At 34.0% G+C, this 24,045-nt stretch overlaps 2 protein-coding genes and 1 non-coding gene across 3 annotated transcripts; all 3 read left to right on the forward strand.

Annotated features, from left to right (window-relative positions):
* Positions 1 to 3,392: 3,392 nt before the first annotated feature.
* LOC105165643 (putative alpha-mannosidase At5g13980) lies at positions 3,393 to 13,068 on the forward strand. The gene is made up of 29 exons (XM_011084724.3): positions 3,393 to 3,920; positions 4,127 to 4,210; positions 4,287 to 4,375; positions 4,517 to 4,691; positions 4,906 to 5,025; positions 5,183 to 5,269; positions 5,352 to 5,423; positions 5,652 to 5,765; positions 7,010 to 7,110; positions 7,202 to 7,295; positions 7,399 to 7,566; positions 7,667 to 7,753; positions 8,009 to 8,074; positions 8,199 to 8,255; positions 8,428 to 8,647; positions 8,733 to 8,872; positions 8,961 to 9,026; positions 9,095 to 9,154; positions 9,239 to 9,310; positions 9,548 to 9,595; positions 9,712 to 9,831; positions 9,973 to 10,038; positions 11,085 to 11,197; positions 11,356 to 11,440; positions 11,892 to 12,002; positions 12,083 to 12,175; positions 12,265 to 12,312; positions 12,406 to 12,474; positions 12,552 to 13,068. Exons 1-29 carry the CDS (start codon positions 3,717 to 3,719, stop codon positions 12,765 to 12,767), a joined length of 3,045 nt encoding a protein of 1,014 aa, XP_011083026.1. The 5' UTR covers positions 3,393 to 3,716; the 3' UTR covers positions 12,768 to 13,068.
* A 583-nt stretch (positions 13,069 to 13,651) lies between these two features.
* LOC105165654 (signal recognition particle-related / SRP-like protein) lies at positions 13,652 to 21,309 on the forward strand. Its single transcript, XM_011084735.3, has 13 exons — positions 13,652 to 13,922; positions 14,007 to 14,073; positions 14,278 to 14,388; positions 15,838 to 16,033; positions 16,693 to 16,778; positions 16,952 to 17,147; positions 17,350 to 17,461; positions 18,552 to 18,679; positions 18,842 to 19,048; positions 19,194 to 19,303; positions 19,876 to 20,005; positions 20,109 to 20,258; positions 20,826 to 21,309. The coding sequence occupies exons 1-13, from the start codon at positions 13,829 to 13,831 to the stop codon at positions 21,045 to 21,047; spliced, it is 1,809 nt and encodes a 602-aa protein (XP_011083037.1). The 5' UTR covers positions 13,652 to 13,828; the 3' UTR covers positions 21,048 to 21,309.
* Positions 21,310 to 22,761: 1,452 nt separating this feature from the next.
* TRNAT-UGU (transfer RNA threonine (anticodon UGU)) lies at positions 22,762 to 22,833 on the forward strand. The gene has a single exon. It is a non-coding gene; the product is annotated as a tRNA-Thr (tRNA).
* The last annotated feature ends 1,212 nt before the right edge of the window (positions 22,834 to 24,045 follow it).

A 24,045-nucleotide genomic window follows, 5' to 3' on the forward strand; every position in this document is an offset into this window, starting at 1 on the left:
CTAATATAAAAAAATTAAAAAAAAGTTCAATACACTAATAAATAATAGTTAGTGGCATAATGATATTGTCTATTAAATTTTAAATATAATAATTACGTTCTTAATTAATATCTATACAAATATAAAAAAAAACTCTTTATATTCACAAACAGTTATCAAGAACATATACCTATCAATTTTAAGTATGATTATTATATTTCTAATTGAATAGTTTTATAAATTAATTATAAATATATTTTTTGGTAGAAAATTGACTTCATGTCATTTTGACACAAGTACAATAATTTTTTCGTTTTACCAATAATATCATTTTTTTTTAAATGTGATTTCTTGATTTATATATTTTACTTTTATTTATAATATATTTTAAAAAGTAATAAATTATTTATTATGTGCAGGAGGTACGACATGCCCTGACGACTAGTTAGCTTGTATAAGTAGTCTAAAAAGTCATTAAAGTAAAGTGTCTACTTTATGTTATGCAGGTCCGTATCTAATCCAAAAGTCCAATACTAATTACTATTTGGATTGGATTATTCAACTCAAAGAGCCTAAGAAAACAGAATATAATTAGTATATATTTTTTTTATTTTATCCCATCACCTAAATAACTTATATCACAAAGTAAAAGATCTCCCTCCATTTTGTTTTGAAAAATTAGATATGTATGTTCAAGGATAACATTGAGTGCGATGTATTTTTTATTTTATTTAATATATATATATATATATCACATATATAAAGATTAAACCATCAATTTTATTTAAAAAATCTATTGTATATATGGTATGTGCATATATATTAAAATATATAGAATACAAAATATAATAGAATTTGAAACAAAAAATTAAATCCGAGTATTGACATGTGTTAGGTAGAGACTATGTCGACTTTATTAAAATAACTTTATTTCCTCGATTATTATTTTCACAATCAATAAAAATAACATTATTTCCTCGATTACTATTTTCACAATCAATAATATTAACGTACACACTTTTTAACTTTTATTTTTCATCTCGACTTTCATATTAAAATATTAAAGGGTAAATAAATAGAATATTCGTGGTCACTATCATTAGGAAGACCTCGTCCTTCTTAATTGTTGCTTTTATTACACTCTTTATTTAATTACTCGTAAATGATCTCAATCATGATTTCAACATAACTAGAAAAATAAAAACTTGTAGGATGAGAAGAAAACATCAATGTCTTTTACAATATTTTAGAATTTGTTTGGTTGTATATTTATATTCCACCACCTCATTCCCTTTTTCGTCTTATTTATATTTTATTTTACTAACTTTATTGTATAGGATGTAGATGTATATATATATATATATATTAAAAGAAAATTATATTTGTTTCTCCTTCATATATATACATCCACACTCATAAATGACGGTTAATAACACCGCCACAATAATTTCTTGTATTGTCAAAAATGTCATTCATGATAAAATAACAAACTTATTCAACTTTTCAAAATTTACATTAATTGATAAATTTTTTGTTTCTTTCTTTCTATTCATGTAATATACTGGTTTAAATATTTTACTCTTATTTGTAATATATTTGAAACATAAAAGATTATTTATTATATACACGCATAAATAGTGTGCTATAATGACTAGTATATTAATATTGTGAGAGGAGAGGATGTTACATACATGTACTCTTGTATATTTTTAAACATATGTAAACAAAATAACATCTACATATACAATATGAAGTGCAATAAATAAACAATTACTCATGTTTACTTCATCAAACTCTACAAAACAAATCACTATGTTAATGTCCACTAGTTGTTATATGTTTACATAAAAAGCAAGCAAATTGGATATGATATCATAACTTATTTCGCAAATATAATTTTCCCACTTATTTACACTTCTCAACATCCTTCGCAAATACTCCAACTTTAGCTTCTCAAGTATACCGTAACTTTTTTCAAAATTATCACTTTTAATTTCCAAAATTTTGCTGATCATTTGTATTTGTGTAAAAGATCGATATGTCTATTTTACGTCGTTTATTTTCTTGTGATTAATTTACAGTATTATTGTTTCAACAATGAAGATGTTACAAACTTTAAAATAATTACTTTATCCATTCGCAGTTTTTACTCCCAATCCTATTTCATCGGTCGATGCAGTTAATCAGTTAATACCATTAAGTCTGAAAGTGTAATAACTATGTCTGTTAATAAAATATTTTGATATGTGAATGTGAAAACCCGCTTTTAACATGATGCATGTAGACCAGGAACAATCAAACTATAAATTTGTCTGATATTTTATTTTAAACTTATTTTTTTATCCAAAAGAAACGTTAAATAATTCAACGGATTGAAATTGAACTAGTTTTCATGCTTTCATTAAAGTTATTATTTGAGTAAATTTGCATTACAAACTGTGAGTGTCGGAAATTCCCATCAATACAAACCACATGGACTACCGAGAAAATTGTCTAAACGTTTTATATGAAATATATTAGTAGTCATATGCGATAGATATTAAAAATAACGTGCAATAATTTTAGAGGTTGTTAATGGTCTAATTGCATTGACGGGATATTAACTTGTGTAATAAATGGTGATTTTTTAAAAATTTAAGGAAATAAATACTACATTGAGCACAATATAAAGAGATAAAGTGTATTTTACTGGTAGATATAATTATCTTTCCAAAATTATTACGTTTGGAAGCAAAACATAGCACACCAAACACTTTTACTTTCGATTAAATTATACTAACACCCCTAAAATTAAATTTAATTACATTCCAACTATTTGTAAAATTATAATTACATTTACAGAAGTTGTAGATGTAATTATTTAATGAGAAAGAATTTATAAACGATTTCTGAATATACTGACACTTTATTATAGAATGAATAAAATTTTATAAAAAATATAAAGTATTTGTATAATTATACATAGTATTAGGGGTTATCGATGGAATTTAGTACCTTTGTATCAAATTATTGCTGTAGTAATGAATAAGACATCCGCCGACGCTATCATTGGATAGATGTTGTCCTGCTTTTACTGCACTCTTTACTTCTTTTCTTTTTTGATTTGGTTACTGCACTCTTTACTTAAAGACTCTAACGTTGTCTCAATCATGTCTCAATCATAACCTCAACAAAACTGGTGAGAGATCAACTTTTGTGGGACGAGTAGAAAACATCACCACTATATTTGTTATTATTTTTAAATTATTTTAAAATGAGTCGGAATATATCCAGTATCTACTATTGTATAAAAATATTTTATTTAAATATTTTTAACTATTTTAATATAATTATATATATATATAAAATATAATTTGACAATAAAAATTGATTTTAAACTTGGGCAAGTTTACAGCGGCAGGGTGGGTAAATGGGGTCTGTAGATATCGCTGACAGAAAGTCGTCCTCAGTCCAGAGCTAAACTCCAACACTAAAGCCCCTTTTCAAGTCAAGAAACTAGCGTTTTCTTGTAATCAGCAGAAAACCCCTATCCGCAAGATGCTGACAACAACGTTTTCTTGTTTAATACTAACTAAATTCCACTGACAATGATTAACAGACAAGGTTTAGGTCCTATTTCTTCATTGGGATTCTCGGTTTGATTTGTGGGTCAGTAATTGTTTGGTCTCATATTGTTGTGTTTGTGGGGTTGGTCTATTTATTGAAGCTTTGGAGACTTGAGTTCAGCTGTAGCAACAATGGCGGGGTTTCGTGTATTTTTGGTTGTTTTTACTGTGTGCGTTGTGTGTGTTTTGGTGGAGTGTAAGTACATGGTTTACAACACGTCGCAAGGTATTGTTCCCGGGAAGATTAATGTGCATTTGGTTCCTCACACGCATGATGATGTTGGGTGGTTGAAGACTGTTGATCAGTACTATGTTGGATCAAATAATTCGATTCAGGTGGCCTTTCCATTTATGGATAATCAAGATTTTGTTTCGTACTTTCTCAACTTGACTATTGTCCGTTGATATTTTTGTAGTTCTATCGAAATGGGATTGTGAATTTTGCTGGAGTTACTATACATATGGTTTTTGTATATATTTTTCTGATGGATTTAACTGTGTGGAGTTTTATGAGTTGAAAATGCTGCTTAGTACGTTTTCAGGGAGCATGTGTGCAGAATGTGTTGGATTCATTGATTCCGGCACTGCTGGCTGATAAAAATCGAAAATTTGTTTACGTCGAACAGGTAGCAGTTATCCCCATTTGTATGTAATGGTTCATTTATTTGACATGCTGATTTAAATGATTTTACATTGTAATAGGCATTTTTCCAGCGGTGGTGGAGACAGCAGAGTGAAGCTGTGAAGAAGATAGCCCAGATGCTTGTTACCTCTGGTCAACTTGAGTTGATGTACTAATTTATGTTGATCCATTAATGATAAACAGAAATTATGATGGCAGTAAAGAAAATGGATGTTAGAAAGACACATTTGCCTTTTGGATGGTGGGTGATAGTTTTTGTTCTTGCGTTCCCTTGATTTTTCTTATGCAGAAATGGTGGTTGGTGCATGCATGATGAGGCGGCAACACATTACATTGACATGATTGATCAGACAACACTGGGGCACAAATTTATTAAAGAGCAGTTCAATGTAACTCCTAGAATTGGTTGGCAAATTGACCCTTTTGGACATTCTGCTGTTCAGGCTTACCTTTTGGGGGCAGAGGTATTGTTATGAATATGTACTTGGTTGCAGTGCTGACCATTTTCCTTATTCTTGTCCAAGCCTTATTCTTTATCGATCCATCAATTCTGGTTAAAATTTGTTGCATTGCAAATAAAACATTTGTATAATTGCAGAAGTAATCGATTCTTACATGACATGCTCTATATGCATTTTAATAACTAAAAGCTGATCTTGTGTTGCTATTGGGTTTTAGGTAGGATTTGATGCTCTTTTCTTTGGTCGTATTGATTATCAAGATAGAGCCAAAAGGAGAGATGATAAGAAGCTTGAGGTTATCTGGCAGGGGTCCAAAAGTCATGGTTCTTCTTCTCAGGTTTATCTCAAGTTGTGATAATTTTGGGTATCATATTCATGATTTGATTAATAATTATTGCTTTGTTAAAAAGTAGGCTACCTCGTAAATCTTTTTACTGTCTAATATGAATTGCATGGAAGATTGACCCTTCGATTTTCTTTTCTCATTATTTCAGATATTTGCTGGCGCTTTCTATGCCGGGAACTATGAACCTCCAACTGGCTTTTATTTTGAAGTCAATGACGATTCCCCTGTAGTCCAGGTAACTCTTTAGAGGGAAAAATATCTGGATCTTGAACTTTTGCCAAAGCAGAAACTGATATTTCTGTCTTTGTTGACTGAAGGATGACATCAATCTATTTGATTACAATGTTCAAGAGCGCGTCAATGATTTTGTAGCTGCTGCATTCTCACAGGTAATCACTCTGCGGTTTAACTTTCTTTGTGTTGCCAAACTTTGACTTCCCATGGCACTTTATTAGGGTGGTTCCTGCAGTGATTAGTTACTTAGCAAGTGTATTCTAAAATGATCTTGTTTTCTTGCTCCCTGTCTTTCTTTAACCACCCTTCCGGGTAATGTTTTTTGAAATGATTCAAATAATAGAACTTCAAGGGAAACCATCTCCCTTTGGTTTTGTTTGCAGGCTAATGTTACTCGTTCAAATCATGTCATGTGGACTATGGGGACAGATTTCAAGTATCAATATGCAGAGACATGGTTCCGGAATATGGACAAGCTCATACATTATGTGAATCAAGTTAGTATTTCCTGAATTGTTCCATCATATCTTCCCATGGACTGATGATTCTTGCAAGCACAAGCAAATTTTAGTTCTTACTTCACTTGGATTGTTGTATCTGATGAAAACTCTATGGAACTTAATCTGAGTTGCATTCTTTATTTAATAGACTGGTTTGAGGTAGGTTTTGAAGATTGGATGATGGAGTCTGTAGCCTAACAAAAGATTCTTGTTCCGGAAAGTATCTAATGGTCCAGTTATTGTGAATAAGAATGTCAGTTTGCTGTCAACATATGGCTAAGCTGTAGATCACAAATTTGCATGATTATAGTGCTGTTTTACCTACTATTTACTCTTATCATATTTGCAATTGTCCATTTCATTCAAATTGATGGTCTGCATTTATGCCTGATTTTCTTTACCTTCAATATGATAGAAAAGTTAATATTTGCACAAAGAAATTTCTGTGGCTGCTGCTTCTTAGTAGTGGGAGCAGAAAAACCTAATCTTCTCTTAGCATCAGCAAGAAATTTACTGGTGCAGAATTTTTTTTTCTGCTGCAGGAATTTCTTTTGTTGATGTCAAGAGATTTTTTTTCTTGCTGTTGCCTCTTAAGAAGCAGCTGCAAAATTTTCATTCTACTGCAGCCTCTGTAAGAGCAGCAGCAGCAAATATTTGCCTCTTAACAGGGCTCTATTGGGAGGCAGAATTAAGAGGAAGATTCTGCCTCTGGTTCTTTTAGTCTTATCCATGTTCTGAAATAAAATGATGAGTAAATTTATTAAAAATGTGTTCACACAGGGACATTTGTTTCTGCCTTGTAAATCCATTAATAGAGCATATATAAATGTCCTAGTAGAACATATAGAGGCAAATTTAAGTTTTCCAAAACTTTATGCGACAAGAATATATGGAATGCCTGCATTAATCTTTCAGAAAGTTGTAAGCATCGCAATATATACCATACTGAGGCACTTTTTGTGTGCCAACAACTGATTTCTGTTGTAGTGAAAGGTATCCTTATTTAAATATGTAGCTGCTATCCTGTCACTCTTAATTGTTTATGTAGTTGAGAATTATCTAGTTCTATGTGGAACCTGGTTCAAAAACATGTAGTTCAGTAATTGTGTACTCAATTAATGAACAATGCAACATTATTTTGGTGGGAAGTATAATATTGCTCAAAATTTCTCACTCCAAGCCATTCATTCATGATTATTTTTGTAGTGTCTTTATTCTGTTTCTTTGGAGCTGCCCTGCAGGATGGCCGTGTCAATGCCTTATATTCAACGCCATCTTTATACACTGATACTAAACATGCTTTAAATGAATCCTGGCCTCTTAAAACTGATGACTATTTCCCGTGAGTTCAACTATAAACTTTTTATTTTGTTCATGAAATACATATCATTCTGCTTAAACTTCAACGTTAATTGAGGGAAGTTGTGTATCAGATATGCAGACCGTATAAATGCTTATTGGACTGGATATTTTACAAGTAGACCAGCCATCAAAGGCTATGTCAGAATGATGAGCGGCTACTATTTGGTATGTCATAAAACTCATAGGCATCTTGTTTGGTTGTTAAGGTTTCTTGCTGACTGGAATAATTTGAATGTGAAATCTCACTTAAACTCGTTTACTTGATTAGGCAGCAAGGCAGTTAGAATTTTTTAGAGGAAGAAGTAAATCAGGGCCAACAACTGACTCTTTAGCTGATGCTTTGGCAATTGCACAACATCATGATGCAGTTACTGGTACCGAAAAGCAACACGTTGCTAATGACTATGCAAAACGGCTTTCAATAGGTTACAAGGAGGTAAAGATTTTCTGGATGTGTTTTAAGAGCCATCAATGAAGTTGAACCCGTCTGCTTTCTATTTCTTGTATTAATGTATTCTGTTTACAAATTCATGCAGTCCGAGGGAGTTGTAGCAGCTTCTCTTGGTTGTCTGACACAATCATCACCGTCTTCAGGATGCAAGAGACCTGTCAACTTCAACCAGGCAAAACCTCGGGCATTTTTCCGTTCTATTTAGTTCTTTTCTACTATATAAAATCTATGAATAAGTGGAACACTTGAACAAGAAGTCGATGTTTCTTTCCAATCATCACATCCATTTCTTTGCTTTGAGGTTGCATATGTTTTTATTGCCCTACTCTTTTTCATTAATGTTTCTTGGATTTAGGGTGCGGAAAATTGTTTTCGACTTTGGAATTAATTAGATGACTTGGAGTTAAAACTTTTTTCTTCCTTCCAGTGCCCGCTTCTGAACATAAGTTATTGTCCTGCATCGGAAATTGATCTTTCCCCTGGGAAAAAATTAGTAAGTATGATATCTTTAGTTGTTTTGCCTGTATGTTAATTAACAGGAACAATAAAAGTATATATTGTGGGTCTTCTTTCACCATAAATATTTTTCAATTTACATAACTCATTGTTATTTGCAGGTGGTACTTGTCTACAACTCTTTGGGGTGGAAAAGAACAGGTGTCGTGAGGATTCCTGTAAGCATTATGTTAGCTTCATTTGCTTGTTTCTCGGACTTCGTTGTAGCTAATGAAAGAGACAGTTTGGATACATCAAAACAAAATATTTGTCCCACTAGATCAAGAAGAAAAATCCAAGAATATTAAGATGACTGAAAGATCTTCATGTTTCTTGACCAACATGATGCAGGTTATCAATGATAATATCACTGTTAAAGATTCTACTGGAAAATTGATTACGTCACAGCTTCTTCCTATTGTTAATGCTTCGATAACAATGAGAAAATTCTACACGAGTGCATATATGGGAGAGTCTCCTTCCACCACCCCCATGTATTGGCTCGCGTTTACAGCAGTAGTTCCTCCTTTGGGTTTTAACACCTACGTGATCTCAAGTGGTAAAACCACAGGTTGTGAGCCTTTTCTTCTAGCTTGAAAGTATTTACTGAAGTGTATAGCAGCAATTTATGTTTACATTTCATCACGTATATGCAGCTTCTACTTCGATAAAACCAACATCATACGTGTTTGGCGGAAGTCAAACCCGTGCTATAGAAATAGGGCCTGGAAACTTGAAGCTTATATACTCTGGAGATGATGGAAAGCTTACGCAATACACTAATAGCAGAAACTTGGTATGCCATTACAAATTCCTTCGTATTTCATATTTTTTAGCTTTAAAGTGGTGAAGCTGTATGATGATATGCATCTTGTTTAATGAAGGTGAACATTTCTCTAGAGCAATCATACATTTATTATGCTGGAGATGATGGGCATAAGGATTTGCAGGTAATATTTATTCGCACCCTAAGTTGATGCCCTGGAGACTATTCAATAATTACATTTACTTGTTGAAGGCTTCGGGAGCATACATTTTTCGACCAAATGGCACATTTCCGATACAATCTGAAGGAAAGGTATTTTAATTTCCTTCAATGTTAAGCCTCTTACTCGCTTACATTTATGCAACAGAGCAACAACTCACATCTCTTGCATTGTAGATCCCACTTACGGTTTTCAGAGGACCACTCTTTGACGAAGTCCATCAGATGATTAATTCATGGATATATCAGGTTAGTGGCAGATTGAAGATATAACTTCTTTTTAGAGGTAAGGATGATACTTTTGTAGATGACAAGATTTGTGGCGACTTGGTCGAAACAACCTGCGTATAAAATTGTATGGAAATTTAGAAAGTGAAATATCAAGCTTCTTTGTCAAGAACGTTCCGAAAGCTGGAAATGATATATCACAGTCTTGTGGTTATTTGGTTCTTTCTTATCATGAAGCACGAACATATTTGTTGACAGATTACAAGAGTTTACAAGGAGAAGGAACATGCTGAGATTGAATTTGTTGTAAGTCAATCTTCTTCCTTTCTATAAATTTGTTATCCGTCTATTCAGCTTTATTCTTGGTCTGCTCAAAAAAGAAAATGAAAATGGAAAACTTATGATGTTATCCTGAGTTTCAGGTTGGTCCCATACCCATTGACGACGGGATTGGAAAAGAGATTGTAACTCAGATAAAAACAAAGATAGAAAACAACAAAATGTTTTACACAGACTCTAATGGACGTGATTTTCTAGAACGGGTATGTAACTTTCACTGATCTCTGCCAGCTGGGCATCTTCTTTGCAATATATAATACTCTGGGCTTCAAAAAGTGCACTGTTTTTTGTTGATTTCAAACATCAATGCATGCAAGGACCTTACAAGTTGTTGTTTTGTGTAGATCCGAGACTACAGAGCTGATTGGGACCTTCAAGTCAACCAACCAATTGCAGGAAACTACTACCCTGTATGTTTGCAATAACATCTCATAACTTTTATTTTTCATTTGAAAGATGTTATGTCTACTAACATATTCTTCTGGGTATGAACATACTAGCTGCTATCCTACCAAATACAAAATTCTGTCTCCATTTTCAATTGTGATTCTTCCAAAGAGAAAAGTGGTATATGCATCACCGTTATTGATGAGGGCTACATTTGGATGGAAGGACTCAAATTTGAGACAATGATTTAAGGAAAGAATTTGAAATCCATCAATATTCAACAAAACATAGTTCAAAACGAGAGTTTATAGATTTGAAATCATTTGTAATATGGAATTTCCCGAAGGACTTGTTATAGAGATTTGAAATCCCTACCTTCAAATCCACAGATCCAAACACAGTGTTAGAGTACGAAATCTGTGAAACTTTTTGAGAGAATTGTCGAATCAGAGTTCTATGAACCAATATTGGAAACTTCTCAAATTTCACTGATGTACACGACCACAAACTAACAGCAGAATCTAAACACTCTGTCGGCAGTCTTCTTGTTGTTGAACTTCCCTGTTCATGAATCATGACTTCGTTGTCACTCCCTACTCACCCACACTTTTGGTTTACTATCGACAGGATTCGTTTAGAGTTAATTGCTCATCTTTCTTGCTTAGAAGGTTTCTATGCTTTTCGTTTGAACTGCCTATGAGACGAACTCCCACTTCTTATCTATTTGTGATCACAACTGCATGCCACTACTATCAGCATAACGGCTGTTATAATTTATCCATGCATTTGGCTGTTGTTGGTTCATCTGTTTATGATTGATAATATGTCAACATGCAAATAAGAAAAAATTTGGATGTTTCATTGCAGTAAGTTTGAAGTCTGTTTTATAGCATCCTAGAGTCAAATGATCCTTGCTCTAATTGAGGATATTTCCATCATTCATCTTTGTAGTCATGCATTGTCATGAATTGTGAAGAAGTAGCCTTCACTGTTACTGCCTTTCATGTATATATTTTGCATGAGTTTGGTGATTTAGTTATCAATACTCTCTTCTGTATCTCGGTTTCAGATCAATCTTGGAACTTACATCAAAGATAAGAACACAGAGCTCTCAATTTTGGTGGATAGATCGGTTGGAGGATCAAGTATTACTGACGGTGAAGTGGAGATAATGCTCCACAGGTTTTCCCGTCTTACTTATCGCCTGCTTAATTCAGTCTTCTTCTTTCTTTCTCTCCGACAGCTTCTTAATTATATCTTGCTGCAGAGATGAAGATACATTCGAAAATGCACATAACTATTTTTTGAAATATAACATGAAAAAGACATTGTTTTTTCAGGAGACTGCTCCATGACGATGGTAGAGGCGTTGCCGAGGCTCTAAACGAAACAGTTTGCGTTCATGATACATGCTCTGGATTAACTGTAAGCCGACTCTCTTACCAAAATGACTCTGCACATCACATTTCTTTCTCGACATGTGGAGTTTCTGAAAGTGGACTTTTCATTTCCAAAATATAAACAAAATTATTTTCTGTTTCAAATTCTGCCGTCAAAATAATGCATAAGAAAATAGGGTTCTGTAACCAACTAAATATCAATCATTTGAAAATTTTTCCTTTCTTCATGCACAAAGTTAAAGCATCTCAGAAGGGCTTGTGGATTTTACGATAAATCGTGAGAGTTAGGCTTCCAGGCAATCTACCTTTACCTTGAGTTTGATCACTCGCTTGGACGCCTTGAATCATGACAGAAGTATGCAAACCATTAAAGTCAATTATCAGGAATGTTAGCGTACTAATGTGCTTGAGATGGTGATGGACGGCAATTTTATGTATTTTTGTCTCGATCAAATCATAATCTCAATTCCTCACAGGTCCAAGGAAAGTACTATCTGAGGTTGGATCCACTTGGAGAGGGATCCAAGTGGCGTCGGTCATTTGGACAGGAGATATACTCGCCGTTTCTTTTAGCTTTCACCGAGCAGGTAACTCAGATCACCCTACTTTTCCATTTACCAATTTGTTCAACATTTTGTAACTCGATATTGCATTCATATATTGACAGGATGATAAGTGGATGAATTTCCCCAGACCAACTTTTTCGGCCATGGATCCTTCTTACACTATCCCCGATAATGTTGCGATAATAACCCTCCAGGTAATAACATGCGATGACCATGAAGATTGTTGATTTCCATAACGACAAGTACTTGGTAACACTTATGTTGCCCTTTTCTGGTACCTCAGGAGCTCGAAGACGGAAGTGTTCTCCTTCGGTTGGCTCATTTATACGAGGTTTTACATTTTTGAATCATGTGAAACTATGATACAACGCTCAGACGTTCTTCTCTTTACATCAGTATCTCTTTGTCTCTGATCTGATATTAGGTTGGAGAGGACAAGGACTTATCCGTCACGGCAACCGTGGAACTTAAGAGAGTTTTCCCAAATAAAAAGGTGAAACAACACAAAATTGGTTATTGCAACAACTTACTGTCATTGTTGCTGCTAATTTTCGAAACTCTTCCTATCAGATAAACAAAGTCAAGGAAACAAGTCTATCTGCTAACCAAGAAAGAGCAGAAATGGAGAGGAAGAGACTATCTTGGAAAGTCGAAGGCTCCAACGCAAAACAAGAAACCATTTCCAAAGGCGGCCCTGTCGACCCTGTGAAGCTCGTCGTTGAGCTTGCCCCAATGGAGATACGAACGTTCATCATTGACTTCAACTCAAACCTCGTCCAGTACTGAAAGGTGAACGTAAGTTGCCGCATGCCGTTTAATGACTTATACTAAATAAAGAGCTCGAATAACAGTCACGCCAATGAGTCTAGACGAGGAGTCGTCTGTGTGTCGAGGGGTAGATGCAGCAAAGGTGCAGCTGGTTCTCTAGGCTTCATGTGGTTTGAGGGGAAGATGTTGAGCTCATGTATTAGGATAGGAAATAATGTTTGCTTGCATGGAGAAATATGAACCAGTTTGGAACTGTTTGGTATTTGTTGGTGAAGTTAATGGAAATGTAAATATAAATGGCATACCATTTTTGTGCTTATTTCTAATCGAATCCAAATTCTGACACTTGGAAATACTAAACAGTTTTTATTAAAAAATAAAATGATAATTTTAAAAGTTAAATACTAAATATTATAATTATATTTTTATTTATTTTTAAAATTTTGATAAGTAAATTAAATTAAGAATGATATATTGATATACAAACCAATTAATAAACACACAAGAAATATATACATATAAATCAAATCATAAAAGTAATGTTATTTTAAATAATTAGAATATAGTATGATACTGGCATAATTATATATGATATATAATTTATTATAAAATTAAAGTATGTAATATAAAAACATCGGTTTAAAATATAAAAAAAAAATTCAAATATGCCGGACATTCATTTTCTTCTTTTTTTTTTCTTTATATATTTTATATTTCAAACAAGCGAATACGACGTATTTGAAAAATATCTCCTTATCCGATACATTCAACATTATACAAAATAAATTTTTAAAGTGTTTGTGTATTATTATTACGCCCATATGGCTTCACTCAAAAAATAAATTGAAATGGGGAAACACCCAACCCGGCCCATGACCCGACCCGCTAAATTTGATCCTTTTTCAGTGCAAAGGCAAGAGTGGGCGGGGCATCCTCTGGCGTTACATAACATGAGCCCAATATAACATCCGCCGCTACCTGCCGGAATATTCTTCAATTTAACCTTCGGTTTAATCGGCATTTCCGCCGGACGCAGTTGTTAACTCAGATCGAGCGAAGTCAATTGGACGGGTTTTTTAATGGCGAAGGGAAACGATGTGGCTGCTATGGAGATCGACGAGCAGAATTCAACCGCCAATGATCAGATCGCTAACCCTAAGTTCTCGGTTAATGGTGATTCTCTCCCATTCTTTGTACACAAGTTTGTATATCTGTTTGTGAATGTGTTTACTTATTTTGGTGGTGGGAATTTTGCAGTCTTGCAGCTATTGAAATCTGCTCAAATGCAGCATGGATTGCGTTTTGGTGATTACGCCCGTTACAGGTGTAATTCGGTTGCCATTGCTTATGGTGTGTGTGTTTGTGAGTGTATAAGGGTGGGCTGCATGTTGAAATGCTCGTTTGTTTATTGCTTAGGCATCGGGGCACCTGGTTTTTGGTGCGGGGTTAAGACAGATTTAATTGTTTGAGCATTCTGATGTGAAATTGATCGATTTTGGACTGAGTCTTATTCTAATTGGGTTTGTAGGAGGTACTGCACTGCAAGACTGCGGAGATTGTACAAGTCCTTGAAATTCACGCATGGCCGTGGAAAATATACAAAGAGGCACGTAACTGCACCCACGGTGACAGAAGTCAGGTAGGCATCTGGGAAGCACATTTTAGTATCTTTGTAAACTATTATTTTTTACCATGAATTTGCAGGACTTGATAAAATTGACTTTGCTGGGCTTTCTATAGATGGGAGATCTTCCATTGGTCGCCATACTAGAAAAAATGTGTGGTTCCAATATCAATCACCTAATGTGCATGTCTCCTTTTGATGCCTTTCTCCATATTAGGAATTATTAGTGTGCGCTTAAGTCATAGTTGTAATCAAATGGTGTTCGTTGGTACACTATATTCCTGGCCTGCACCTCTTTAATTATCCAATTACAATATAATGATGCTTTGTATTCTCACTAATATGTGAATACTTATGTTTGATAAACACTCTTTCTGTGATGGGAAAAAATAAAAGCATGTACCAAGATTCTATTGCACTGCTTGTTCCAAAGTCTGTTCTTGACTTCATATAGTGGGTTCTTTTTTGCATTACTTAATGATAGCCTACAAATGGATCATATCTGTGAGTCTGCCACCCACAAAACAATGATGGTTAATATGCATTAGCTAATGACTAGATAAAACATATCCATGAATCATTAATGATAGTTTTAGTAAGAAAAAACATGTTTGGTACACCACCTCTAATCCTTCAATTTCTAGCATTAAATCAATATAGTATAATCAAAATGTTAAATGTCCAGCTAACATCTTGATATAAACTAATTATCTGGTATGACATGGAAAGGACATACCCTTTAGCTAGAAAAATCTCTTTTTCCTAGTTCACTTTAAAGAAAGTAATAAACTCTGGTTGTCAACATATTGTCCGTTATTATTCAAAAAAAAAAAATATTGGCTGTTACTTCTTTTGAGAACAAAATAGTAAAGGGTGAGGAAAATCTGCCACTTTACTCCTGTTCCCTTCTTTGTTCGAGAACCTCAGCTAGAATGAAATTGACTAATTGTTTTGGGGTTGAATCTCTTCCCTTTTTTCTTAGAATATGCAAATTGGTTTGGATTACTCATCTCAAATACAAATGGTTGATGTCATCATGCAATTGCACAAAATGAGTCAGTATATCATGCTCTTAAAAGGTCCATTTGATTACTATTTTGATTTGTTACTTCCTTTCTAAAATAACTAGGACATCACCTAATCTAATGTATTTCCTGTTCCCAATGGGATCTACAAGTAGACCCTTCTTCACTCCATTTTTGTCTGTCCTTAGTAACAGTTGAAAAAGCCTATCCCACTAGTGCTGCATCACCAAATTCCCGGTCAAAACCAAATTAGAGTTCTTCAGCTTGCATTGTAAATAAATTGCTTTGTGCATAACATTCCTCATCTTCTGTGCGAGGCTTAAACTCGAAAGTATAACGAACAATTTTGGAGAGTTCTACTTGTACTCTTTTGTCATTCTCTTAATAGTTTATCATGTTGTATTTTGCTTTAACTGGATGCTCCTGGAATCCAATCTAGGTTTCTTCATTTGGTTCTGTATGCTGCTGAAAGAGCATGGAGCCATGCCATGGAAAAGAAGACGCTACCAGATGGCCCAAATCCACGCCAGAGGAGCTACCTCATTGGCAGGCTAAGGAAGGCAGTAAAATGGGCTACCCACTTTCAGGAGTTGTGCTCCATCAAGGGCGATTCGAGAACATCTTTAGAAGCAGAGGTGTGAATCACAATTACTTGACTACTACTGTTGCGTCTTGATTCTTTATTTTTGATTTGGTAAATGTAAGATTTCTGGAACATGTCCAGTAACCATGTTTTTGTTCTTTCTAACAAGGTAATTCAACGATTTAAGATTATTGCACTTTGGTGGCTTGCTAAATCATCCAGGACATTATCAATATCTTTAGATTGTTTGTATCTTAAAAATTTTCAGCTTTTTATTAGCTGTAGAGGTGGTGAAACGGTGAAACAATCTTGTGACAAAGGGAAAAAGTTTTTGTGCATTTTATTTCTCCTTGTAAAGTTGAATAGGTTTGTTGAGCCGTTCTGCAATCTGGATCTAGAAGCATTTTCTAGAATATTTTACTATGAATGGCTTCAAAATTATTCAGGTAAGCTGTAGTTTTATGGTAAACATAGGTGGGTATCATTTCACATAATTTTATCGCCACTTAGATAGTAATGTCAGAGTGAGATCTGCCAAGAACTCCTTTTCTAGTCTCGAGGTCTAGATAGTTGCTGGGCATTGACTTGTCTATAATTTTGCAGTATCCTGAATTTTTGAAATCATGTTCCTAGTGATCCATATTGGTGGTTTGGAATTTTAAAGAAAATCTGTTATTCCTTATGGAGAACCCTTTATGTCTTAATTTGCAGGCCTATGCCTCTTATATGAAAGGGAATTTGTTATTTGAACAAGATCAGCAGTGGGACATTGCACTAAAGTGCTTCAAGAGTGCCAGGTAAGTTTTTATCTTGAAAGAGTTTATTTCTTTGGTAGATAAGAGAAGATAATGATTCTTCTTTTGCGGACATGAAGTTGAAGCATGCTGGAAATGGTTTTTTGCTCTTTCATTCTCTGGCTATAAGAGCCCTCATTTGCTCCTGCTCCATGCTTACTTCTTGATCTTGATAGAGCTGTCTATGAAGAACTTGGGAAGTATGGAGATCTAGAGAATCAAGTTTTATGCCGGGAGAGGGTGGAGGAACTTGAGCCTAGTATACGATATTGCCTGCACAAAATCGGGGAGTCAAATTTACAAACTTCTGAACTAGCCCAAATAGGAGAAATGGAAGGGCCGGCGCTGGACCTTTTCAAAGCTAAACTGGAGGTAAATCTATTTTATTGAGCAGTCAGTTGTATGCATACATATGATATGCATGCAGTAGCTGCTACTTGAGATACCACAATTTCTATAAAATCAGAGTTTTGTATTCTTTTACAAGTAAATAGTTATCCTGGCAGTCTAGCTTACGCTAGAGTTTATTCTCTCTTTTCACTTTATTTTGTTGTTTTCTCTTTTGTCGTGGCAGGCTGTCATGGCTGAGGCTCGATCTCAGCAGGCTGCATCTATGACTGAGTTTCATTGGCTTGGTCATAGGTTTCCTATTTCAAATGCAAAGACCCGGGTCTCCATACTTAAAGGTAGATTCCTTTTAGAAGCATGAGTTCCATGGCCCTAGTAGTTCTACTATTTGACAAGTGTTTCCTTTTACTTGTTTTCCATTATTATCGTGGCTGATGTTTATTGATAGTAGCACTGAAAATTGATGTCACCAAGAGTTAGTGAGGAAGTCTGTGGTCCACAAGTAAACCTATGTCTTATATTTGGGAAATCCTTGGAATCAGCTTCATTCTTCGTGGTATATTTGGGTTATCATGTTCTCTAGAGTAATGTTCTATCTAAGTGCCAGACAGTGCTATGTTCTTATTGAAGTGTTGTATAAAAAAAGAAATCCTCCAGATAGTGAGACCTTAACAATGTCAGACATTGTAATTTATGTGAAAGCTTATACAATCCTTTATGTTCAAATCCATTGGATCATACTCTTTACACTAATTATACGGGGGCTTTGTAATTTAAATCTGTTTGCTTTTAGATTATTGACAAACTATGCAGCAGCAATCAGTCATGTAATTCGATTATTACTGGATATTATTACTGAATATTTGAGGATTTCTCTTAAGAGACTTGAAGTGCTGTGGGTGAAACAAATCTGGGAGGTTATGGAATCCACAATGCAGTCAGAATGAAATAAATTAAGATGTGGACTGGGAGGTATGACCATCTTGCCCAGATAAAATGATCATTAATTCGGGCATTCCGTTCCAAATGAGAATGGGCCTTGTTCTGCAAAACCCTCACTGACTTTCATTCACTAGTTGCTTACTTGACCTGTGACAGCAACAACTCCCAAAGCTCTCTTTTGCTAATTTAGACACTGCCACCACTTGCAACACCATGTGAATGAAAGCTATCCTTGCCGTTATCCATGTTCTACTGAGGTGTCAAGGATCTTTAAAATTGTATTTGCTAACCTACTCCATTCATGTCGTAGGTTTGCAATCACCATATATGTGACCATTTAGACAACTATATATGTTTTCTTATATTGAATCAACATGTCTAGTATTCTGAAATGTTTTTCAGTGGGTCTTTATTGTTATGAATTGTGAAACTTGCATATAATCGATGTGCCAATCTCAAGCTCTTTTATGCGTGACCAAATATCAGCTCAGGAACTGGAGAAAGATATTAATGGTCCAGGAGCAGACTCACTACCTGCAGAGAAAAAGTTGGTCATATTTGACAAAATTTTTGCTGCGTATAATGAAGCCAGGAGCTGCATAAGAAATGACTTGGTGAGTGCTGCTTTTAGTTATGAGAAATTGGTGTCCTATCCTATGTACTTGTAACATATTTATGCATTTAATAAGAGTGAATATTTGCAGAAGGAAAGAACATTGTTGATATTGACCAGGGTATATGTGTTGACTCTGATTCACACATTTTATTTGCTTTAGGCTAATACAGGTAATTCAGAAAATGTGAAGGACGACCTGAGTGGCCTCGATAAAGCTATTGGTGCAGTTTTAGGGGAGAGAACCATTGAACGCAACCAGTTGCTAGTGCGCATGGCAAAGAGTAAACTCAGTAAGGTTCGTGATGACAAAAATGAAAAAGTCACGAAACCTGAAGAGCTCGTCCGATTATATGATCTCCTGCTACAGGTGAGTGACTGGTTTAGTGTTTTGTCATTCTTAACTCTCACATTAGTGTTTACAGTGAATAAGAGATTAGCCTGCTAAAGTAAGTTAGTTCCACTCTAAGAAATATCATTGCAACGCTGAAGTGGCCTCTTCTCTTTCGACACAGAATACTTCCGATCTTTCTGATCTGGTCAGTTCAGGAAGAGACAGAAAACCAGAGGAAGTGACTTTTGCTGAGGAATGTGAGCTTAAGAGTTCAGTTTTCCGAGCAGAAAGGTTTGCCCCTTATAATCTCATGTTTCCCCCCTACCACTTCTTTTCTCCTGGGCAGCTTAATTCCCATTAATTCAATTCCATGAACTACCGTGATAATAATCTCTTAGTAGAAATTTTGGCAGTTTATACTTTTTAGTTTCATTTGGGTCTTGTTGGAGATTGTTCCTTCATTTGGAAAAAATACCACTGAAATTTGTAGTGAATCAATTTGCCATATTTGTCTACCCTCCCTAGTAGATATTGCAGTTGGTTGATGAGATAATATTGCTCCCTGTCTCCATCTTATTCCACAAGAAATATGATATCAGCGTCTTAGTTGTGTATAACCATGACTTATGCGGTGATTGTCTCACGGCATTTATGTTAAATTTGACTTCTTACTTTGTTCAGTTTCCGTACATAGTGTACGAATTAAAGACCTAGCATCTTAGGTGTTTTCTGCAGAGCATCTTAAAGATCCCTCTGTTCTCGGTCTGTCAGTTTAGGCTCTTAGCCGCGCAAACTTTTGATTGTCATTGCTTCTTAAAATTTACAGAAACATTCCAGTAGATAATAGTGCTCTTGTGTTGCAGGTGCTTTTACTTGGCTAAGTCCTACAGTTTGGCTGGAAAGAGGCCAGAAGCATATGCTTTGTATTGCAGAGCTCGCTCTCTAGTTGATACTGCTCTTAAGAAGCTTCAGAGTTCAACCAATGTCGATCAGGTGCAATGGCATGCCCCTTGAACTTCTTTCCATGAGGCCTGTGCATTTTGCTTGCATTAGCTACTTTCACACATTGCACTATCTTATTTTATCACTATAACAGGTTACTATCAAGGAGTTGAAGATGCTATATAATGATTGTCGATCCAACATTTGTGTTGAGCACGCAACTGCAGTTATGGAAGAGGAGAAGGCTCCAGAAAATCTTTCAAAGAAGATTTCTGGTATATCATTAACAGGAAACGATAAGAAGGTACACTGTAACTTTATCTTTTCTTTAGCATGGTTGAGTCAGGAAACTAATTACTTTAATTGAGATCCTGGCATTTTTTTTTTCTCTTTTCCTGGCAATATCTTTGTTGCATGCTAACTTATCTGCCGAATGGGGTTTCCTTAAATTTCTATTTTTTCACTTCACGACCAATTTGTTTGCCTGTTGGACTTGTCTTGTAATTTAAGTAGTATGAAAAACTATTGAACTCTTAGGACTAAACATTTTTTCTATTCAAATTGAGAAAGGAGTAATAGCAGGTAAGATATCATATTTCCAGATTAATTCTTTGAATATAAATATTTCTCCTGTTCTTTTTTGGCCCCTGGGAACCATAGGAAAACATAAAGCATTGTGTTCAACTACACTTGTAATGTGATCCTCACACCTGTCAATTTAGCTTGTTTTTCCAGATAGAACAATTCCCTGTTTTCTTGATAAATTCTTATAGAGCATACATTGGATGAATTCTTGTACTATGTTCCTTATAGAAGATTCTTTGTTTAAGCAACTCATATCTGTTTGTCTCATTATCTGAATTTGCTTCAGGTTGAAAAATTGCTCATGGAGAAACTGGAAAATTATGAGTCAGCTGTTGGTGATCCCACCACAAAGTCAGTCCCTCGGATTGTTGCGTTCCCACCCGCCTTCCAAGCTGTGCCCCGTAATCCAATTGTTCTCGATCTTGCCTACAACTCCATTGAGTTCCCATCACTTGAGAACAGGATGAAGAAAGACAAGAAGGGATTCATCAGCAGGCTTTGGGGGTAAGTGCTTATTTCTTGAGGTAGTTCTGGATTACAGAATTCTACAGGACAGAGTTTTTCGATTTTGGCTACTTAAGTACTGTAATCTACTGTGCTGTGAGCCATTTGTTGGCAAACTAGGATAAAACTATGTACTTCGAATCTGAAAATTTTGGCTTCCCTCCTAGCTGTGGAACTATAGAAACTTGTGAAGTAGGAGTTTGATAATTTTCTGTAACATATTGAATCTCGCTGGAAATATATTTGTTTTTTAATCTTTTGCTTCACTCGTAAGTCATTATGTAGGTTTAATGTGGGTAATTACCTGATGAAATTTCTTGGTGTGGTATTTGTATTAAATATTTCTTTTTTCAAATGAAAGTGATAAATTTTATCTTTTTGTAATAAATCAATTACAATCATCAATATTAAATTATGCCAATATATCAATTTTAATAAAATCGGTAAAATATAAGCTATCTTTTGAAAATTAAAGTGAGACTGAACATGAACATACATTTCAAAACGCAATCGAAGAATGAATGTTCCTATTTGGGTCTAAGCGTTGGGCTTACCAATTCGGTATTAAGGCCCAATTCATTACATTCAGACTCTGTTGTCAGTTTCTGCTTGAAATTCTCGTACTACTTCTTTTTTTTCTTATGAGTAAATTATATTGGGCTTTTCTAAATTTTGTTATAATTAAATACTCTTATATTATCTGAGAAATCATAAATACTTTCAAAACATTACAAATACTCTAATAAATACTCTTTGTTGACAACTTATTATAGGAGTGTATTTGTTAGAATATTTATAATTTCAGAAGTATTTAATTTTAAACAACCAAAGGTATTTGTAATTAAGAAAAACGTCAGAGGAATCACTTATAATTTATCTTTTTTTATATTAACACACTCTATATATGTGCATATTTTTTTTTAAAGAATTATTACAAATATGTATTTTGTTTATTGATAACAAAATACTTAATATATATATAATAATATAAAATATACATATTGAATTTATATAATACTGTTGATAAAAGATGCTAATATAATATCGAAGGAAAACAAAAAATGGATGAGAAAATTAAAAATAAACAAAAGTACCTGCCAGACCATAACATCAATGCAGTCGCCACCAATTATAATATAATAATATATATATATTGATAAATTTCGTAAATATATAAATAGCATATATATACTACTTTATATAATTGCATCGCTTAACAAGAAGATGGAATTTAAATGATTGAACCACAATTCAGTTCAATCTTATATAATAAAATGGTGTTGCATCTCCTATTCCACAAATAATGTTGGTATTAGAGGTGGTTGATAAATATTAAAATGAAACGCAGAAATTTAATAATATTTTATGATTAAAAAATACGAGTTATGATAAATAAAATACATAATCGGATCAATTTTTTTTAATTTTTATCGGAACAAATAAAGAAATTCGATTCAATATTATATATTCATTACGTCAATTTGACGTATTGAAATTTTGATTTGATAAAATTGAACCAACACTCCTAAATAACATTTGTTGTGTACATATACCCTCCTAAATATTTGGAAGAGAAGTTTTTGAGAATAATTTTAAAAATTCACCAAACAATTACTTTTATTTGTTTTTCTTGGGACCATTATTAGGTCGCAGTCTGCAGCTCTGCACCAATGCTTGTCTCGGTTCATGGTTGTGCATTTTAAAATGTTAAAAGCAAAGCCCCTATAGCTCAGTGGTAGAGCGTCAGTCTTGTAAACTGAAGGTCTGTAGTTCGATCCTGCATGGGGGCAATTTTGCAATTATTCGGAAATATAATAAAGGTAAATATGTATGTGCAGTTACTTTTTTATTATTGTTATGCTAGTTATTAGGTTTTAGTTGTTTTTTGGTTAAAAATGGTCACAAATGTCCTTTTTTGTGCAAAATTTTATCACAATTAAAACCCAAGAGGTGTACTAGTAATTTTGCAAAGAATAAAAATTATTTATGTATTTGGACTTAACTCAAAGATTATCAACGTAATTTACCCCAAGGAATGAATGAACCATATATATTTCTCATAAATCTCTTTTATTTCTTATTTTAATCCACATGGTAGTTTTTTTATTAAAAAAAATCACTTAAGAAATAAAACTTTATGTTGGGCAGTGTCAAGAAAAAAACAAAACAATAAATTGGATAATTGACGAATTATATAGTGGCATGTAGATGTTGAAAATGTGACAAGACAACAATATCTAGACATAAGACAATCCATGTACAAGATTATATGTTGCTCGGTTATTTGTCATCTTTGCAAATAGCTCCCTAATGTGGGGTCCGTCTCATTATACTGAAAATACAATTACATCCCTAGCAACAACAAGAATATCAAAATAATATAAGATTAATTTACATACTTTTTACAAAAGATAAAAGATATTTATGTATTTGGGCCTAATAATCTCAAGAAATGTCAATGTAATTTACACTTTTATTTTTCCATCTCAGTTTAATGTGATTGGTCCAATTAAACAATATTAGTGTATGTATTTCAATTATAAGTTGCCAATTATAATATTTTTGCTATTATTTGTTGTTCTTTAGCCTTTGTACGGATTGTCGTCACTCCCAAGCTTGTCTACATGCATATGATCTAGGTAAGCCTTCTGGACTGTTGATCTGCAGATAGATCCACAAGTCTCATTTATCCACCTCACTTCAATGTGATTGGTCCAAATGGGCATCTTATATATTTCAGTATCTCATCTTTAAGTTATTGGATATGGGCTTTTTACCGTTGCTTATTCTACTTTTTTAACTCACTCATACTCGACTTCATTGACTCGAACATTTGAGAATTTTTTAGATATTCAGCCAAATCATTCCTGATAATATATTCTGTGAGTGTATGGTTCAAATACTAACTTTATCACAGTGAACCAGAATTTTAGTCGAACACAAATTTGATTCAATATTATCCTATACCAACTGCAAGGACACTCCTAAGCATGTTTATAACA

The sequence above is a fragment of the Sesamum indicum genome, linkage group LG1, assembly GCF_026168435.1.
Source record: "Sesamum indicum cultivar Baizhima isolate 11 linkage group LG1, ASM2616843v1, whole genome shotgun sequence".
In the NCBI taxonomy this organism is placed as follows: Eukaryota; Viridiplantae; Streptophyta; class Magnoliopsida; order Lamiales; family Pedaliaceae; genus Sesamum; species Sesamum indicum.